We start from the raw sequence: 22,143 nt of genomic DNA on the forward strand, positions 1-22,143 counted from the left end.
ATCAAGTCCACCATTTCAATAATACGTTGAGATACCAATTGTAATTTAATCTCATCTCGCAGACCCCGTAAAAATCTCTTACAACTGTCAGCTTCAGTTGGAATAAAACCTGAGGCATATCTGCTGAGTCTCGAGAATTCTCTCTCATAATCTATTACTGTCATGTCACCCTGTTGTAACGTCAAAAACTCTTGTTTCTTGTCTTCGATATACATTTCTCTGATATATTTCTTTTGAAACTCTTTCTGAAATAGATCCCAAGTTATCTGATTCTCTAGTAAATGTCGAACCACTGATTCCCACCATAAGTAAGCTTCTTCTTGTAGCAACGATACAACACAAATCGAACACTCTTGGGGGGTACAATCTAATTGTTGTAAAATTCTTTTAGTCAACTCCATCCAATTTTCAGCTACAGACGAATCGACTCCTTTCATACCCATAAATTCAGTGGCACCATACTTTCTCAATTCCTTTATCGGGGCCTGTCTTTGAGTTGGAACTGAAGTCGTAGCAGGAACAATTTCTACTATTCTTTGTAGTGCATCGGAAATTTTTCTCCATATATCAGAATCATCTCTATCATTTCTTCTTTCTTCTCTAGGAGGTTGGTTTCTTACAGGATTTATGCTAGGTGTTACCGACTCAATTTCATCTAATCGATACGACTCTTCATCACCAGTATACATTTCCTGATCGGTGTCTTCTATTCTTTCATCTGACATCTTTAATCTATAAAATAAAAACAAACAAATAGGTCAGCATCCAAAAATCCCGACTCAATTTTGACTCAAAAGTGGCATGTACTATTAGACTCACTTCCGAGCTCGATTTAGCCCGAGAATCGACTAAACCTGATAGCTCTGATACCAACAATTGTAACACCCCATTAACCTCAAACCGTCGCCAGAATAGGGTTACAAGGCATTACCAGACATATCAGACAACTTACAAAATAATTCACAAATAAATAATAATATTCATAGAATAATATAATAGTTAAGTCCTAATAATATAGCTCGAAGCTAAAACGTAAATTTAAAAGTGAAACGGAACTTGTTCAAATTCTCCGAAAATTTTTCATAATTTAATTTAATTTTTTTTAAAATTTCGACAGCATTTCTGCTTATTTTTACATAAAACCCCCTGCAAACTTTAAACCCAAAACAATCCAATATCAATACTCCAACCAATGATTAAGTATACTCAGTTTCATCCAATTTTTATTAAATAATAATTTAATACCTTAGTTTAAACAGTATAACATGTTAGTATATAAGTATAGTTAATAATATTTATTTCATTTCAATTATTTAATACCAAATCTACCATTTCATAACTTTGTATCATATTCATAATCCAAAACATTATAATCCTTTATATACAACCAAAATCATTTAACTTAATGTATACACATAATTTATATTTAACTACCTAGTACATGCCACTTAACCAAAGGAAGAAATACATCACCAAAATCTTTTTGTTGGAGTCGGGTTTGTTTTGGATGCTAGACCGGATCCGAAACTCTAATGACCTGTGCACGGAAACAACCATACGCTGAGTATTTCATACTCAGTGGTATTACTATAAATCAAGACTATTTAACATTAATAAATTACAAACATCAACCATAAATTTTATAATCATTTAAACTGATTATATATATAATTATATTACTTCATAAATCTTAAATTCATATGTCATTTTTCACATACCAACTCAATTCATAATTTAGTTCATATATTCTTTCTCATACTTTTCAATAGTGCCAAAACAATTAATCTCATTTTCAAAATTTTATTTCAATTACTTACCCTATTAACAAGGCTCGGACTTTGACAGATAGGCGGATTCCACCCAAACACACCAGAATGTCCAACCCAAACACACCTGAAATATTATAAATCCTCCATAACACACCAGTAAGGCATGAAATGCCTCTTCGGATAAACTAAAGTATATAATAACAGAAACATCTTCTCAGCCGAACTACAATCTCCTCATCACATCACAAATCCAATGGCATGCCATTTGTATCAAATCTAGTCCGTCAAGTGAATAGGGTATTATTTTACTTTTCCAATTTTAATTTCATTTACACACAAATTTTCAATTCACTTACACACAAATTTTCAATTCACAATCAATTCAAACATCTATTATCTTAATTCATATATAAATAAATTTTCACACATTCTCATATTTAATTTCAAATATATTACTTACCTTAACTTAATTATTCCATAACTATAAATTTAGTATACATTTAGTAAATAGTTTGAGTTATAGTAATACAAACCCAGAATACGAGTTTAGTCCTCAACGATCTTTTCTTTTCCTTTGAATGTCGATGCCTCGTTTTCCTTGTTAGCAAACAACCTTGAAGCTTTAAAATCCCAATTTTCCTTTTTTCTTTTCTTTCCTTTTTCTTCCCCTGTTTTTTCGAATGCTTTCTGTTTTCTTTTCTCTGTTCTTTTGTTTCTTTTCTTTATTCTATTTCTTTTATTTGTTTTAGTTACTAATAATATATTATAATAATTTATTTATATATAATATATAAATATCTTCTACTTAATTAATAAGAAAACATGTAATCATGTTACAAGTGTATGCTTATTATTACATTTGTATTTTTTTTTTACCATCCACTTGTCAAAATCATACTTTATTATCATATAAAAATTTAATTATTTTAAATTGATTTAATGAAATTTATAACTAAATTAAATATTTATATAATCATTGTTTTACAAAAAATATATTAGATTTTTACTCTCTTTCGCCGCCTCATCTTCCCAAATAGGCTTAATTGCCTATTTGGTCCTTATTATTTCCTATTAATTTATAATTAGACTTTTACTCCTTATTCAATTTAGTCTTTTTTACTAATTACTCTAAATTAAGCTAAATTCACTTAATTTAAACCTAATTAAACACATTGCTAAACTCATAAATATTTCTAGTAATTATTTTTGAACTCGATTTACTAAGACGGAGGCCCGTTAATGTACTTTTTCGATGCCTGTGAATTTTGGGTCATTACAGGCCCTTCACAGGATTCTATGGGTCTCTAGATGTGTGGTTTTAGATAGAGGCTTGGAGTTTCTTAAGAAATTTGGGATAGTATTAGAGTCTTCCTTGGTTGGTCTGTAGGGATTTCAATGAAATCCTTTATTCTAATGAGAAGAGAGGTAAGATAGTCAGAAAGGAACAACGTATGGAAGAATTCTAGAATGTCCTGTCAAACTATTTTCTAGAGGATTTGGGTTACGAGGGTCCGTAGTTCATTTGGGAAGAGGGTAATATAGCTGACATTAATATTCATTGATGGCTTGATCGGGGGGTTGCTAATTCTACTTGGTAGGATCATTTTTCGCCTTTTTCTTTGAAGTATTTGCCTCTTTTGATATTAGATCACCGTCCTATTCTGATTAACACTGAAAGCTTTTCAGCATAAGGTGCATTCTTTCCATTTTGAGTCCTAGTGGGTTTTGGAATATTCTTGTGACTCTGAGATTCATCAACTTTGGGGTAGTACTAAGGGTTGTGTTCCCTAGCGGTTGACACTACTTTGTTAAGGACTGAAGGGTTGGGCTGCTAGATTACAGGATAGTAAGGGTGGGAGGACTCGGCATTTGCGTGATAGACTTTAAGCTCTTGATATGGTGGATCGAACGGATGATAATTTGATGGACCTTTTGAATGCTCATTTGGAGTTGAATTTGGAGATTGATATGATAGAATTGTTTTTGGAACAGCGAGCTTGGGCAAATTAGCTAAAAATGAGGGATCGTAAAACGAGATTTTTTCATCAATTTTTAAATCAATGACAGAAGATTAATAGAGTACACTATTTGATTACAGATGATGGCACCTTGGTTTGTGAGGATGAGGGGTTGTGCGATATTGCTACTAACTACTTTAAGTATCTGTTCATGTCTCAAGAACTAAAGGATCCGCGACGCATTCTTGAGAGGGTTGTTCCATGTGTTACAGATGTCATGAATGCCTCTTTACTAGCACCTTATACGTATGATAACATCCAAGAGGCTTTAAAAGTAATGGCACCAACTAAGGCCTTGGGCCTTGATGGGCTTCCAGCGTTATTCTATTAGAAATACTAGCATATTTTGTTTCAATGGTGGGATGTCTCCTGCTGATATTAATAAAAACAATATTGTGCTTATTCTTAAAATTATGAATCCTACGCGAATGACTTAGTTTCGCCCTATTAGCCTTTGTTCTGTCAGTTATAAGATTACTTCCAAGGCTGTGGTTAATAGATTTCAAACTATTTTGCATTTGTGTATGGATGAGGCATAAAGCACTTTTGTTTCTGGTCGTTTGATTACGGATAACATGTTAGGCTTATTAGATTCTTAATAAGTTTCGATGACAGAAAAGGGGTCTAAGGAGGAAGTTTGCATTAAAACTGGATATAAGTAAGGCCTACGACCGTGTTGAATAGGGTTTTTTTTGAAGCAATTATGTTGAGTATGGGGTTTTCATGAGCTTGGGTAGATCTTATCATGCATTGCATCAATTCCATCTTTTATTTGGATGTTTTTGAGTGGTAATCTAGGTCTGTAACAGCCTGATTTAGACCTTATTCGGAACGGTGGTTTCGAGACCATTAATCCGAGTTAGAAAAATATTTTAAAAATATTTTTTGTGTTTATTATGTGTGAATTTATATCTGTGAAAATTTTGTGTTTTAATTTTACTGTTTGAGTGTCGATTTAATAAAAAAAGGCTTAATCGCGTAAAATGAAAATTTTAAGGTTAAATGTGAAAGGGGCCGAATTGATGTTGCCTTTATTACATGAGGTATTTAAGTTGCAATTAGACCATAATTATATATGATGGACGGTTGTGACCTTATGTTATAATGGTTTTACATATTAAGTTAAAGGTTAAATATGTAATAAGTGTAATAATATGTTTATAATAAAACATTAAATTAAAATAAGCATGCATTACTTTGTTCTTACCGAAACTTGAGAAAGAAAGAAAGAAAATATAGATTAGGGTATTCGACACTCTGGAAGCTTGATTCGAGGTTAGTTTTTGTTCGGTTTTTGATAATTTTTACATTTTTAGATTGTTGCAGTGTAATGTACAAAGCCCATGCTTGAATTTTTTATTTTGATGAATATTTTGAGTTATGCCATTGATGAATAATTGAGTTTTGTGATGTTAGTTGATGAATTATGAAAGATATGTTGTGGATTAATATGTTTTGTATTGGAATTTTTGATGATTTTGAGTAATTAGGATTAAATTGAAAAAATAATAAATTGAGGGACTAAAATGTGAAATAAATGAAATGTATGGACTTGTATGAATATAAGGAACATTCGGCCTAAGCATAGTGTATTCAAATTTTGCATGTTTTGTGTTTTGTGCAATTCGGACTAAATTGTAAAAAGTGTAAAATGTCAAGGGTAAAATGACAATTTGACCATTTATGTGGTTTTGGACTAAATTGAATGAAAATATGTTTGAATGAGTTTAATTTGAATATGTTTAGATCAAGAACCAAAGAAATCGGACTTAGATTGGGGGAAAACTAAAGTTGTCGATTAGTCGTCCCGTTCCGATTACTGTTATCTGAGGTAAGTTTATAAGCAAATAGATGTTGTTAATTTTAAATAAATATGAGTTTTATATACTGAAATGAATTATATGAAAATATATATATGATAGCCGAATGTGAATATGCTTGAAAGCTATGTGTACGAGTTCGATTTGACCGAGTTACGACGTTCGAAAGCCCCGTACGAACCTTAGGAATAGCTAGGATACATATGTCATGACATAGGATTTCTGATATGTGTTCTCGTGTAAGACCACGTCTGGGACATTGGCATCGATATGTGATTATGTGTAAGACCATGTCTGGGACATCAGTAACGTATTTGATTCATGTAAGACCCTGTCTGGGACAATGGTATCGATATGTGATTACATGTAAGACCATGTCTGGGACGTTGGCATTGTACGATATGTGTGATTATCCGAGTATCCTATTCAATTCCGAATGGTTCAACGGGCAACGATAAGTTGTGATCGAATGTGTAAATTGAACTAAGTGAACAGATATGTGATAATTGATTACCTATTTGAAAATAAGGTAAGTTGGTTATTTGATATGTGACGCAAAATATGCATGATGTTAATGTAAATATAAGTGTATTTGTGAAGTATATTTAGCCACATGCTATGTATAAGTATGAGATATTAAAGTTTAATTCAAGAGTATATGCTTATGAGTGTATATATATTTAGTTATATAATGGTACTATGGTTTTGAAATTGAATGTTACTTTGATAATAGATATATGTATAATCGGCCAAGGTAAAATTTATATATGAAAGTATATGTTGTATATGAAATTGTAAGCTTGAAATTAAATGTGATTATGATAGCATGAATTGGTTTGGTTAAATTGAGTTGATATTGTCATTGAGTTATTTATTTGTTTATGACTTACTAAGCTATGATAACTTATTGTGTGTGTCTATGTTTGCCTCTGTTTTATAGATTTTAGAGGCTAGTTACGAGCTCGAGGATCGTCAGCAAAGTCTATCACACTATCGATTGTTTTTGGTACTTTATAAGTTTGAATTTGAACCTATGGCATGTATAGGCTAGATTATATTTGGTTAAGTTTGAAGTTATGTATATATTAAGCCATACGAAAATGGCTAATATTTTACGTGAGTATATGAAACTTTAGTCAAGTTTATATGTGTTATACGCATTGAAAATGGTTGGTGATTTTGGATGTGTGTTTGGTTGATTCGGCTATGGTTCATGCATAGATAAAAATATATGTGAACTTGGTTGTTATGTTTGGTTAAGGTTTTATTATGTGATTTGGTATTAAAGAATATTTGGTTATGGCATATAGGTGAAATTATTGTTGGAAATATATATGATTGAGTAATATGCCTAATGATTGGTTTTAGCTTGATCATGTTCAAAGGTAATGTGTATTTTAATGATATAAGATATGTGTGAGATATGCATGATATCATGAATGGATGTATTCAGTAATGAAGATTGAAAATGGATTATTATGTGAAATGTGGTACATGTTTTGTTAAACTATGAGATGATTTTGCTATATTGTGATTTTGGTTATTTGGTGTGGTTCATTATTGACATAAAATTTGATATATACTTTTTCTTGTAAAATTTGCTTGGAATTGGTAAATGATGTGCATACATATTCGGCTAATGATAGATAAATTAGATACGTATGCAAATGACATATTTGTTTGTGGTTTGATATTTAAAGTAACGAGTTGATATTTGTATTCAGTTATTAAATGGTAATTCTAACTTAAAATTTAATGGTGGAATTGGTATGACTAAAAGGGTTAATTTTGATAGTTGAATAGGTGAGCAAATGAATTGGTTGTGTATTAGTAATTTTGTTACTGTGCTAGCATATAAATTTAGGTATGTTTTGACTTAGTAATTATGCTTAGAAATGGTTCATAAATTGTTTAAATATATGATGATTAGACATGTTTTTTAGCTTACGAATTAGATGATATGACTTAACATTTGTGTTTTAAAATGGTTCATATTGATATGGTAATTTGTGAATGAATTTTCAATGTAAAAGAAGTATATTTGACCATATGAATAATAGTTTATGCTATAAGATAACAAAATGGTTATATGCGAATACAATAAAATTGTTTTGTGCTTTGTGTATTAATGATTCAAGAATTATTTAATTGAAGTTACAAAGGTAAGCTTTCGAATATGATCTGAGTGATTATGTGAATGTATGAAAGTTGTATCTTTTCTGGTAATGCCTCGAAACCCTATTCTGGCGACGGATACAGGTTAGGGGTGTTACAGGGTCCTTTTTCTCTAGCTAGAGGACTACAACAGGATGACCCTCTTAGTCCGTACTTGTTTCTTCTCTATTGCGAGGGATTGTCTTCCCTTATGCGATCAACACTTCAAAATGATCTAGTAAAGGGGGCCACAATTAGTCAAGGGGTTCTCCAATATCCCATCTATTGTTTGTAGATAATTGTATCCTTTTTAAAGAGGCAACCTAGGGAGGGGCTTTGGTGTTGAAACATATTTTGAAAGAATATGAGCATTCTTTCGGACAATGTGTGAATTTTGACAAGTCGGTTATTTATTTTAGCTCTAATGTTGAGGAGTCCCTTGGGGTGCAGATTGTGACCTCTTTGAGGGTCCGTATTTCTACTGAGCTAGAAAGGTATTTGGGTTTGTCAAATATCATTGGGAGAAATAAAAAGAGGGTGTTTCAACATTTAAAAGACCGATTGTGCAATAAGATTGAAAATTGGTGTATATAACCTTTGTTTCAAGGTGGAAAAGAGGTCTTTATTAAGAGTGTCTTGCAGGTTATTCCCACGTTTTCTATATTGTGTAAATGATTTTCTAGTGTGGAGGGGCGAGTTGATGGATGAGTTCACGGTGCATAGCGGTTACAAGTTACTTTTACAAGGTAATTTTAATAACCCAAATAATTACAACCCGATTGACAATACAAAATGCTAAAAGAAAATTTGGAACCTTGATCTTCCTTCTAAAATAAAAATTACAACTTGGAAAACTACTTTTAATTATCTTCCTACTTTAGTGAATCTTCGACCAAAGAGATTAACTACTGAGGTTGTTTACCCAAGATATATACAAGGGTTGGAAACAAGGGAACACTTTTTTCATGATTGTTCTATTACAAAGGAGACATGGGAAAATTTAGATTATGTCTGGTTATAAGAAACGTCACAACTTGAGTTTATGGATTGGTTTACCTGGGTTTTGCTAAACAGTAGGGTGGATGTGTGCCGAATATTTGTTTGTGCCATTTGGGCTATCTGGACTAGTAGAAATCAATGGATTCATGAGGGGCAAAAGAAATCTAGAGCAGAGACAACGAAGTTCATTAAGCATTATATTCATGAATTAATAAAGCTTGATAGAAAGAGTCTTGCCTTAAGCCCAGACTCTGATAGATGGAGACCACCGCAGCAAGGGTTCTTTAAAATCAATTTTGATACTACTTTTGATATCAAGGAAAACAGATCCTGCTTAGAAATCATAGTCAGAAATTTTAAAGGAGATATTTTAGTTTCTAATACGACGGTTCACGAGAATATACCTTTAGTTTTTGCAGCTAAAGCCACTGCTTGTTTACAAGCAGTTATTGTGGATAGAGATTTAGGGATTATGCATGTTGTGATTGAAGGTTATTCTTTGACGGTAATCAAGAAAGTTCAAAATACTAAGAGGCACAAATCAACAATAGGACTTTATATTCATGATGTTAAAAATTTGAGTGAGGTTTTTCATGGCTGTAAGTTTTAACATGCGAGACGACTAGCAAACGAATTTGCTCATTGTTTGGCAACTGAAGGTTTAAAAATGGGGAGAAATACGTACCTTGTTAATGGATATGTTGGTCAGGAAATCACTGAATCAGAAATAGATCGTGGATAAAGATGAAATCCGTAACCTAGTCAAGTTCTAAAATGAATGTGTGGTTTGTGAGAAGAAATTGAATCGATTATAATTTCATCAGTTTGTCTTCTCCAGGAGCTTGTTTGTTGAGGTGCAGATATTTTTAAAATTCTCTAGAAGATGACCGCTCATGAGGCTGGGTTGTTGTTGCTTTTGTTATGTTTTTTTTTCCATTTTTTAACGTTTAGTTTGCTTTGGTTTCTTTTTTGGTACTGTTTTTAGTTTTGTTTTTGAATTGGGCTTTGTTTAGTTTTTTGGGCTTTTCTTGTTGGATTCTTGTTTTTAATACAACCTAGTATTTTTAATCAAAAAGATTTACAACATGGCGTATATTCCATAATTTCATCCCTAGTTTCTCTAATCTGTACAACCAACAGCTGCCCTTTAATGCTTGTTGCGCTCAATGCTCAGCTGCTGCTAAAACTTTAAAGAACATCTTTTGTGACTGTCCCTCTGTTGTTGGTATATGGGTGGACCGGCACATAACTTAGCCTAGTGAGCTTTTGGAGGCATGCTTGCAGAACTGGTTATTTTACATCATTCAAGTTTACCCTATTACAATTTCCAAGAAAGTTGTGTGTGCGTTATGGTTTATCTGGAATGCTCAACATCGTCGTGTATACAAAAATGTCATTATACAAATGCATGTTTTAATTCAACAGGTTGAGACTTACCTTCTAGAATTAGATATGGCACAGGTGAAGCTTCCTAGGCGCCTGATTGGGGTTGAGCGGTGGCAACCCCCAAATAGATGCTGTTTGAAAAGCAACTTTGATGACGGATTTTCATTCCCCTTCTAAGACATCTTGCGCGAGAGTTGTTATCAGAAATAAACATGGGATTGTATTGGGTTCACACACACTGGTCTGTAAACACATACCTTCGGCTTTTGTAGCTCTTCCCACTACTTGTCTTCATGTGGTCCACTTAGGCCTGGCTCTTGGTTCCCATATGTGATTGTTGAAGGCGACTCCCTCACGGTACTTTGTAAGGTCCAATCTTCCCGACCTGATCTATCGATCCTCGACGCTTATATCCAAGATATGAAATGTTAGGCAGGATATTTTCGCAAGTGTGACTTTCAACATGTCCTTCACGTGGGTAATACTATGGCTAATTTGTTGGCTAAAGAAGGCTTGAAAGTAGGGATGGGCTCCTATATGTGCAGAAGTGTTCTCGATTTTATGAAACGGGTGGTAAAGCGTGATCATCTCTCGAGTTTGTGAGGTGTTTTACGGGCAATGGAGAGGGGTGGGGGCGCTTTTCGTGGGTTTTTTGTTGTTTCTTTTGGGAGTGTTTAGGGGTTTGGGGTTGGTTTTTAGGAAGATTTCTCTTTGCTCCGGCGATGCCTCTGTGCCCTTGTTTGGATCGCCACTATTTCTCTTTGTGCTTGTAGTTTGTGTGTTAGCCTTTCTAGTTTTCTTTCTCGATAGATCTTTTGGTTTCCAACTGTTTCTGCTGCCATTCAGCTTTTTGATATCTGATCACCTCCGTTTGTTAGGGTTTTCATTTGTTGCGTGGGCCATGTATTGGGCTTTTTTAGGATTTGATCTGGTTGGTTTTCATTTTTTGTCTTGCTTGGTTTCTATTTATCTTGTACTGGACCTCCTTTTTTTTGTTCTGTATAATACAAGCCCAGTTTCTTTAAAAAAAAAAGGTATGTTAAACACAAAATCTAAAGCTTAGAGCCATTTATTTTAATCTAATAGCTAAAATCGTTTTAAAAGTTCTCACTATAATTGCCATAAAAAATTGAGTATCCATTGCTTTCCCTTATTTTTTATTTACCCCAATTTTGGGGAGAAAGCTAAAGAAAGGAAAGTAAATTTTACGATGTAAAATGATTTTTTTTGTCCTCTCTTTCTTTTATAAATAGATTTATAAAGAAAAGGTTATAATTTGTAAAGATATTATCATAATGAATCATTTCCTTTCCACGTTTATCTAAATAAAAATGATTAAAATTATTTAATTTTTCTTTCTTTCACTAATTTTAACTATCTAAACAAAATAATAAGTAATTCTTAATTTATTTAGCTTTTCACTTTTTTTCTACTTTTAATCCAAACATAGGGTTAACATTGTCCTTTAAATATTTCACTTTTATATTTATAACTTGAACTTAATTTTTTAATTTATTAAAACACATATTTTAAATATTTTTTAAAAAATTTTAAAATTTATTGACTACTTTGAAATAAGGGTAAACTACTAAAATAGTCACTTTTGTTTACCTCTGGTTACATTTTAGTCACTTATGTTTAAAATGTTACATTTTAGTCACTTACATTAACGTGTTGTAAAATTTTAGTTACTGAGTCATTAATTACATTTAACTGTGTAACGATAAGCTAACGTGGCACGTTAAATCATCATTTCAAGCAAAAAAATTAGGTTAAATTATACAATTGGTTCCCATATTTTTTCATTTTGAGAAATTTAAATTTTTTTCTTTTATGTTCTTTTAATTTTTTTTTTTCATTCTCTTCTGCTTCTCCATCTGTTTCCCTCCCTTCTCCATCTCTTTTAACATAGTTTTTTTTTATGTTTTCCATTTGTTAAAACTTTTTTATGCTTATAAAAAAATAAAAGGCAAAAGCTGAAACCAAAATAAAAATTGTTTCGCATATTCTCACCGCACAATTATAAACCCTCATTGTCCATCATCACTTTAACAAACCAATTTAGATCTCTCAATGACCTTGTCCACAAGCTAGTCTCAGTCGAAGACCTTGCCAATCATGACTTATGGCAGTCCACGCTCAACAAAGTTTCTCGAGTTTAGGTTAGATCCAATTTTAGTTTCAAAATTAGGTTATATTCAAATCAATATTTAATTAAAGAAATATTGATATTCGGATTTGAGTGAAATACAATTTAAAAATCATGTGAAAGAAATAATGACTTGGTTTATTTCGTGCGTAAAAATTATGTTTCTATAGTGAAGAATATGAGAAGAGATAAAATTAAAAGGTAAGAAGAAAAGGAAAATGAAGAAAGAAAAAGAAAAAGAAAAAAGTTAAATTGTTCATGAAAATAAAAGTATAATGACTAGTTTTAACAAATGGAAAATATAAAAAAGCTACATTAAAAAAAATAGAAAAGGGAGGAAAACATAAGGAGAAGATAATAGAAAAAAAGAAAGTTCGAAAAGCATAAAAAAAGTTAAATTACTCAAAAAGAAAAAATATAGGGACCAGTTATATAATTTAACCTAAATTTTTTGTTTAAAATTATTATTTAACATGTCATGTCAGCTTATTGTTACACCGTTGACAACAATTAACGTTCAGTAACTAAAATGTTAGAACATGATAACGTAAGTGACCAAAACATAACATTTCAAATATAAATGACTAAAATATAACTTGAGACAAACAAAAGTGACTATTTTAATAATTTACCTTGAAATAATTATCCACTAAAAAAATTCAACATTTTAATTAAACTAATAAAAGAACTAACAATTTTTTCCAGTTGCTTTGCAAAATTATTTAAAAAAGAATATTTGTTTATTTCACCCGAAAACTTGAGTGGTGCGAGTGTAGAATAAATTAAAATTGAAATTAACACCAATCATTCAACATCCCATACTTCCTTCTCCTTTTAAAAGAGAAAAACAGTGTAATTCAACACATAGTTGATTATGTTTGGAGTGAGACTGCGCATCGATTACAGTTTGAGATGAACCGTAAAACACTAGAGCTGCAGCTTGGAACTTAATAGACTGCTTTGCCTATATCTGTCCTAGTACGGACCTCATCCAAATTCCCGCTGCGTCTAATTGATGGGAGGGTGGTAGAAATGTTTGATCATTTTAAGAAAGGACTTCATTCCTTGTTAGATCAAGCTTTTTCCCGTATTTAATGATCATTAAGCAATAGTGGCAGACATTTAAATGTGGCGTAAACGTCACCCCCAGTAATGCAATTCTTACAAAACTCTTCATTTTCTATTCACTTCTTGAGAAATTAAATTCCTTCATCAAACTGTTTCAATAGACACTGCATCAACCCAATTGAGATAATGATAATGAATGAAATATGGGAGTACACTGATCCTCTGATGACATTTGGTGAGAGGCTGACACAGATAATGTTTGACACACTGTGTACGGAAGATATCCTCCACTTACTTTACTCAAGACATTCACTTCATTTTTCTTTCTCTTCTACTTTCAATCATACTGGAGTTACTGAAAAGATTTTTTTTTTTATTCTTATATTCTGAGGATGCAGTGTTTAAAAATTAGGAAGTGTGCCGATGTCAATTTTTCTTCTTTTGTTTCTCAAACAATAAATAGGAAGTAAACTAAAAGTAAGCAATTAAAGAAACATAAATTATGATACATTTCTTATATATGAAACCTGCAACTTAAGCTAACTAAAACCGTATTCAAGAAACTAGAAATGAAGATTAAAGCTGCCTCCCAATCCCACCAAATGTTTGAAAAAGGAAAAGAGAAAGAAACTGTAAGACAGCCGAAAGAAAAATAGAAGAGGCACAAGCACCACGTATTGTATGTGGAAAAATGTGGAAACGGACAAAAGTAGCTCTGTATCATGCAATGCCATATTATTTGCCTTGTCAACATCTCTTCTGTTATCAACTTATAGCCAACACAACATACAAATGAAACAACAATAATGCAACCACATACGAATAGAAGCTATACATCCAAAAGATATGACCTATCGTGTATCTCCAATGATTTCATCAAAAGCTTAGACGAAAGAAACCATTTCTTGGTCGATTGCTAAAAATTTCAATTTAAACCAATGCCTTAATACTGACTCAGAACAAGTTAAACGGAAGGACTGTGATGGCAATATTACATACATAGGATCTAAAGTTTTGAAGGTAAGGGTTCTCATCCTCAAAAAACATGGAATTCTGTATGTATGTGTTCTGCATCCAGAAATGTAAGGTCTTTTCTCTGCTTCCTTGGGACAGTATGGAAATAAGTCCTTACAGTACCGTATTCCCTAAAAAAAACATGCCTATAAATGTTTGCCGGCTCATGTTGGCCAACAAACAGACGGTTTAAACTTATTGTGCTTCCAAAAATGTTACTATATGATCAAACATATAGCCTAAATAAATATAGCAAAAATGAATATCACAACAAATTATAGACTTGAAAAGACTATTAAGGGCTTATGGTTAGTTCCTCAGCCGTCCCTTCATTCTACTGCTTTATTGGCCTTGTGTGTGTTCACTAACTGCATTTGCACATCCTGAGAAACTGGTGAATGCTCCTTGTATTCCATGGTGAACTCACCTTTACCCTGTGCACACACAATGCAATACATGTATGAAAATAAATTTACATGTGGAGGGAAATCCCAAATGCCCTGTCTATGAATCGATTTTGTCTTACCTGTGTCATTGAACGAAGTGCCGTTGAGTAACCAAACATATTGTTCAATGGTACCTGGAAAGAGGAGCAAATGCTTTTTCAGCTATGATGTCAGTAGCATGTATGGAAAATCACGTTTCTAAAGTACAGCATAGCATAAGCATGAAATACACCATATGCACAACTATAACATGACTTACACACATCAAAGGATGATTAAATATAATTTTATCTACAACATTGATGCTCAAATGTCAAGACAACCTGAAGATTTTTACTTTACATGATTAAAGGATTGATTCAATCTCAAGAAAGATGAACCAGAGTTTAACTTAACACAAGGGTAGCCTTAAAAGTAACCTTAAAAGTTTATCCATAAAGAATGAATGATTAATTCAATAGAATAGAAAGAACATCAATAAGAACCAGATACTGCGGTCAAAAGTTCAATCAATTGTTTGGAATGCAGCTAAGCCAAACTATTCAAGAGAAGTAAATTTCCACTTACATTGGCGGTAATTACAGAATCATCTCCATCTTGATCATTTCCAACTATAACACCTTTCCTCCTACACATAATTGACATGCAGAAATTCAGATGAAAAAGGTTGAAGATCAAAGAATTGCTCAGTCCAAAAAACCATTCAAGTATAAGGACAAAGGCCGTGACTCACTTGTTAATATCACCAGCTACTGTACCCTGAAATTCTGTTGGTACTTTTAACTCAACCAACATAATAGGTTCCAATATCACAGGCCTTGCAGCACTATAACACTGTCTCACAAGTGAAAATAAGAAAATCCAGCAACAGTGAGCCAAAAAGAATAATAGGAAGGAAACCAAAAGAATAAATAAATTCACAGAGAATCATCATAAGCATTAGACCTACCTGTCTGAAAGCATAGATAGAAGCCAACTTAAATGCAAGCTCACTAGAATCTACCGCATGAGAAGCACCGTCAGTTATAACAACCCGGATATTTTCAACTGGATGTCCAATTAATGAACCTCTGTACATGAGAATAAAAGGCCAAAACATCAAATCATACACTAAAACTACGTAAAAAGTCATCATTCCTTACGTATGAGTTTCAGAAACATGGGAGCCAAAGATTTGCACTCACGAATTTGCAGCTTCTTTGAAACCCTTCTCAATCGCAGGAATGAAATTTGATGGTATAGCTTGTCCAACAATCATGTTCTCAAATTCAAACTTAATTGGAGACCCAGGCGGAAGTGGTTCAACATACCTATCAATACAAGAAATCAACAGATCACATCATTGGACAAGGTAGGAAAGGCTGGACAAACTTGCCAAGTAATAATTATACAAAGAAAATGAAAACAAAATCTTGAAACATATATAGTCAGCCCAGACCAGAAAAGAGCAGTATCAGACAAGCGAATCAGGCATCATGAAACTACACCTATGATAGGTATATCAATAAGATTTCAATGGAAAGATGAGCACTGCCCCAACCCCCCCCCCAAAAAAAAAAACACAATATCTTAGCTGCTTACCCACACACTCGTCCATATTGACCCTGTCCTCCAGATTGCTTCTTATGTAGATAATCAAATTCAGCACGTTGAGTTATAGTCTCCCTGAAATTCACACGAGGCTTTCCAACAGTTGCATCAACCTGCTTTAAGGAACTTGAGTTACTTGAAAAGTGAAAATTTCAATTCTATTATTCTTATAACCTTCTATTTTATATACTCAACAAAAGAACAGGTGAAAACCTTGTATTCTCTCCGGATCCTTTCCACATATATATCCAAATGAAGCTCTCCCATTCCAGAGATAATTGTCTATGTAATAAATAAATACATTGTTAGTAAATGATGAAAGTAGTCTATAGTATAAGAATAAGAAGAATCATTGAAAATAAATTTTCCATATCACACCTGCCCACTTTCTGCATCCAAGCCCACACGGAATGTAGGATCCTCTCTCTGGAAACGATTCAATGCCTTTGAAAACTATTTCAATGAAACAGGATTCATCATTAGCAAATACCAAATGATATGAACAAATGTGTGCACACGAGCATTTATATGTGACCAGAAAGCACTCACTTGCCCTCCAGAGTCCTTCGAAACTGGCTGAACAGCTAATGACATCACTGGCTCAGGGACATTCATAGAAGTCATGGTGAATTTGACAGACCCATTTGTAAATGTGTCACCTGGAAACGCAAAACCATACATTATGATAATCTAAAAGCTTTTCAGGCTTTTCTTAAGGGAAAATAATAGCGTTGCATGCTTAACCAACAATCAGTTTGGTATTTTTATTTCCCTAGCATAGCCAAGCTCCTTGAAAACAATTTAAACATCCAAAAATAGTATGAAAAGTGAGTAGTAGGACCTGAAGCACAATCTACACCAAAAACTGCAACTATTTGCCCAGCATGTGCCTCTTGAATGTCCTGCATGCATAAATCCCAAAGGGGAAAATATTAAATAAAACTACTATTTAAAGGTCCCACCATTCGCATAATTACTAAGACTGATGTTAAGAAAAGCCCAACCTCCATTTCATTAGAATGCATCCGAACCAAACGAGGTACCTGGGACAAAATAAAAAATATTTAGCTTGTATTATTGTATACTAAACCCCGAGGATAAGTTTAGCAGATATAGAGAAAGGGAAAGAGGAGACAAACAGACAAAATACGTTAAAATGAAAAAATGTATTTCAGTGTCATGGAAGTCTATCACATAAAACAGAACACCAAAAATGACACATGTCCTGACTTAACAGAACCATACAAAATATGAACATTACAATTAATAAAAGAACCAATGTTACCCAATTTTGATGAGAAGTCACCTTGCATATCAGGCTGGAATTAACATGCATATGGAAGATACTTGATCAAACATCATAGGTAACAGCATTTCAAAATCTCAACTGATAGTGTTTTCTATCAAAATCACAAAATGCTAACCAAAAACGAATTTTAGTTTGATAAATGAATTTGTGGAGGTCCATCTAACTCAGCTCAAGACCAATTCACACTCACAGACAACAAATAAAACATCCACTACAAAAAATGGGATGTGTTTGCCCGAAAAGATCAAATAAAACAAAAGCTCAAGAAAGGAATGAAAAAATTAGAGCAAGAGAACATGAAATAAAAAAATAATAATAACTTACCTTAATCTTCTTTCCTGTATTTACGTTGACTATAAAATCACCCTTTCGAACCACACCCTCGTAGACTCTTCACCAATATAAATTATTGTTAGGTAATATAGCATGAAATACATGCACTACAACAACGGAAAATGATGCAGCAACATTACCTCAGATATGTTAGCTGACCAAACCGCCCTTCCTCCAGCTTAAAAGCTAATGCTACAAGTGGTCCATCTGGGGTTCCAGGCAACATTACCTACAAGAGAATTACAAAAGAATTACATTAAAAAAAGTTTCTGACCAGATTCATCAAAACCTTTTTGGGAGGACTTGAAGTAATCAATTTTATACCTTTTCTTCATTCTTTGTTTGATCAAGAGCATAGTTACTGACTTCAATTGGACATGGCAAGTAACTAAGGACACCATCTAAAAGTGGTTGTACACCCTGTGCAGAAGAGAAAGTATCAAATAAGTGGCATCTAATAATCCAACAGATAAATAAACAAATAAAATAATCTAAATTCTGATGGCTGCCTTATTGTCAGAAGTTGGTTGACTGAAATTAATGGGAACCAAAGAACAGAATTAATCATAAAATACCTTGTTTTTGAATGCACTACCCATGAATACAGGAACAAACTTCCTTGCTATGGTTGCCCTACGAACTGCTTCCTGCTCAGAGCAAGCTATAAATTTTAGAACTCACATCAAGTTCATAAATCAAGTAAAAAGAAGCAGCAACATATAGAACTGTAAGTTAAAACAATAGAAAAATAAATGTTGTGGTCTACACTTGGGTAATAGTTAAGCTAATATCACATTGTAACGTTCGATGCAAGAAAAAGCCTCCATCGTCCACCCGTACAGCACGTATAGAGTACAATGAAAGACCATTCAACATGAAGGATCATTGTAAATCCACTGAAAGGCCATCAGCCCATAACATCCATATTCAAATTTCAGAAGCAAGCATGGACTCTGAATATTTGATGGGCATCAAGTCAAAGTGAAGGCAGGCATGCTATTTTCCCTGCCATTTTTTAAATGCAAAAGGGACACTAGATGGGCAGCATCAAATACACTTTCTATCAGTAGAAAAAAAGAATTAAATAAATCACCAGTCCCCGAACAGACCTCAAGATCAGCAGGGGAAATAGGCTCATCACTTAGAAATGCTTCAGCTAGTTTATCATCCACTTCAGAAACCACTTCTATTAGTTCACGTCTCTTTTCTGCAACTATGGCTTCCATATCTGCTGGTATCTCCTCAGTCACAATTTTTTCTCTGCAATAGTTATTATATGACCAAAAAGAAATAACAGGAAATGAAAAGGCTGTCACACGAAGAAAAATTAAGTGAACCAGAGAGATCGAAACAAACCCGCTGGAACCATGAAAATAATAAGCTTTTAGCTGCACAAGGTCGATAAGTCCCTTAAAGTTTTCTTCCAAACCAATTGGAACTTGCACAGCCGCAGTATGATGCCGAAGCTTAGACCTTGCCTGACACCAGGCACAGAAACGATCAGCATGCCACTATTAAATGTGTGAAGTTCAATAACATCAATTCAGTTACATGAATGTACCTGGTTGAGAACTTTCCATGGATCAGCTCCCATTCGATCGAGCTTGTTAATAAATGCGAGTCTTGGCACCTCGTATCTTCTCATTTGCCGATCAACAGTAATTGACTGACTTTGTACACCACCAACGCTACACAAAACCAAAATGGCACCGTCAAGAACACGCAGCGCCCTCTCGACTTCAATCGTAAAATCAACGTGACCAGGCGTATCGATTATATTAATCTGAAACAGCAGATGGAAAATTTGCACGTCATAATAAGTAACACAAAGAGTCAAATTAGGTCAAATTCAAAATACCATACGAACCTGGTAATCTTTCCAGGTGCAATACGTGGCAGCAGATTGGATAGTAATTCCTTTCTCTCTTTCTAAATCCATGGAATCCATCTTTGCTCCGACGCCGTCTTTCCCGCGAACCTCGTGGATCTCGTGGATCCGGCCGGTGTAATAGAGAACCCGCTCTGTCAGTGTGGTCTTTCCGGAGTCGATGTGAGCGGAGATTCCGATGTTTCGGAGTCGTTCCATGGACTCTTTCCACCATGGTTCTTTGTCGTCCTTTGCTCGCGCGACGTTGCCAGCAGCGAAATGACGGACCTCGAAGTTCCCGCGTAGGAGGGCGGCCGTCGGGGAGGGGGAAGAGTAGGGCGCCGCTTTGGTGGAGTACAAGGTGTAAAGGAGGCGCGGGACTGCGGATCTTTGGAATCGCGCCATGGTGGAATATGGATAGTGCTGCTTGGTGCGGGTAAAACCCTAAACCCAAGATAAGGGGCTTTTACTTTCCCGTTCGGGTTCTGAAAAGGGGCGGGTTAGGATCAGGAACAATTCGGATTCATTTTCTCCGGTGGTCGGTTAATTTGGATATTCGTCCAGGCCTATTTGGTGACTTCATTTGCTTTCGATAAGCCCATTAGTTCCTGTTCTAAATATGTAGTTGGGCCCTAAAGCAATCCAAAAAGAGACCAACAAACCATAGCACAAGGGTCCCAACCTCATATCTCAACCATACCACTGAGGTCATGTTTTGAAGCCAATGCCTAAATATAGGCGGTAGCCAATATCATGGCATGTCTCTATTGAAGAAAGAATTCTTGATATCATTTACTTATGCAACAACCAAAAAATAATCAGCACATAAAAGAGCTCCACAACATACACCAAATCTAGCAACCAAAGGTAGTGCCCTTTCCTTCGTTGGGTAACAGATAGATACAAACTCAAGCTATTACTAGTTAGGAGGTCGTCTCTCCTTATCTTCCATCATGTCTTTAATGACAATGTTTGAATTGGTCCCTAAAGTATAGTGATAAAGTCCATCCTCCATTTTAATCTCCATAACCATATGTCTTAGCAGTTATGTAATGATTCAAAAGTCAGTGGTGTCGAAAAGTGAGGTTTTGGAACCCCGTTTTCATAAATCGTACTCGTAAATTTTTTTTATTAAATATTTATGGAGTTGTGTTAGAAGTGAATTGAATTTGGGTTAGGTAATTTTTATCGAATTACTGCTAAATTAAGGTATAGGGACTAAGTCATAAAAATGTCAATTTTATTTGTTAATGAATTAATAAGTAGAACTTGGTTGAGGGATTTTTATAGCAATTAAACCACTATTATAGTGGTACTGGACGGTAATGTACTTTGTAATAGAAGAAAATGTGATAAAATTTTACTAAATTAATTTAATAATAAAACATAATAATAAACAAGTTAGGGGGAAAAGTAGGTAAAAAAAACATTTCATCCATTTTCATGCAAAAATCGAATCGGGGAGAAAGAAAAATAGGAGACCAATGACCAAGGGTTTCAAAGTTTAAAGCTTCAATTAGTATGTTCAATTTAGTTTTTTTCTTGTAATTTTTATATTTTCGGAATCCTGATAATTTAAGTTAGCTGACCCATGTCGTATTTTCGATACTATTAAAGATTGAGGATGTTACCATTGTTGAATAGTTGAAGTTTTTGGTGTTAATTTGATAGAATTTAAATTTAGAGTTGAAAAATGACTAAATTGTAAAGTAAATTGATGATTTTGTGCAATAGGGACTAAAGTGCATAACTTTAAAAATTAGTGGTAAAAATGAGAAATAAAAGGTCCTAGAAGTACTATAGTCCCAATCTTAGGGACTAAATTGAATAAAATGCATATTTTTCATAAATTTACAATTGAGTATGAATTTGTTTGTATATTGATGAACTAGTATATTTGTGTTAATGCATAGCTAACATCGACTTGGATTTCTCAAAAAAGAAATGAAAAGACAAAGTCGTTGATGAATAGCTCGGAGCTTACGGTTTGTATTTCTATAACTCAAACCTTTTTCAATTGTTGCATTTACGAACTACGCTGCACAGTAATAACATAAGGTAACCTGGAAATGATAAAACGAGCTAAATAAATCGATCTGAATTAATAGTTGGTGATAAGGACTAAATTGAATAGTTTTAAAATATGATATAATGTTATAATTATGCAATTGAATTCAATTGTTATGAGTTATACTTTCACACATGCAAATTGATGATTGGT

At 33.6% G+C, this 22,143-nt stretch overlaps 1 protein-coding gene across 2 annotated transcripts; it reads right to left on the reverse strand.

Moving 5' to 3' along the window:
• Positions 1-14,327: 14,327 nt before the first annotated feature.
• LOC107952877 (elongation factor G-1, mitochondrial) lies at positions 14,328-20,458 on the reverse strand. Of its 2 annotated transcripts, none has more exons than XM_041118156.1 (20): positions 19,923-20,458; positions 19,617-19,838; positions 19,412-19,533; positions 19,165-19,315; positions 18,631-18,702; positions 18,380-18,475; positions 18,196-18,284; positions 18,047-18,113; positions 17,418-17,456; positions 17,255-17,315; positions 16,963-17,072; positions 16,792-16,866; positions 16,627-16,695; positions 16,405-16,526; positions 16,008-16,133; positions 15,773-15,893; positions 15,557-15,657; positions 15,391-15,451; positions 14,904-14,957; positions 14,328-14,811 (listed from the first exon to the last, which is right to left on the reverse strand). In XM_041118156.1, exons 1-20 carry the CDS (start codon positions 20,325-20,327, stop codon positions 14,707-14,709), a joined length of 2,268 nt encoding a protein of 755 aa, XP_040974090.1. In that variant the 5' UTR covers positions 20,328-20,458; the 3' UTR covers positions 14,328-14,706. The 2 variants fall into 2 exon arrangements, with proteins under 2 accessions (XP_040974090.1, XP_040974091.1); XM_041118157.1 differs by having other exon boundaries at positions 14,904-14,976.
• Between the last annotated feature and the right edge of the window lie 1,685 nt (positions 20,459-22,143).

This window comes from Gossypium hirsutum, chromosome A07, assembly GCF_007990345.1.
Source record: "Gossypium hirsutum isolate 1008001.06 chromosome A07, Gossypium_hirsutum_v2.1, whole genome shotgun sequence".
Classification (NCBI taxonomy): Eukaryota; Viridiplantae; Streptophyta; class Magnoliopsida; order Malvales; family Malvaceae; genus Gossypium; species Gossypium hirsutum.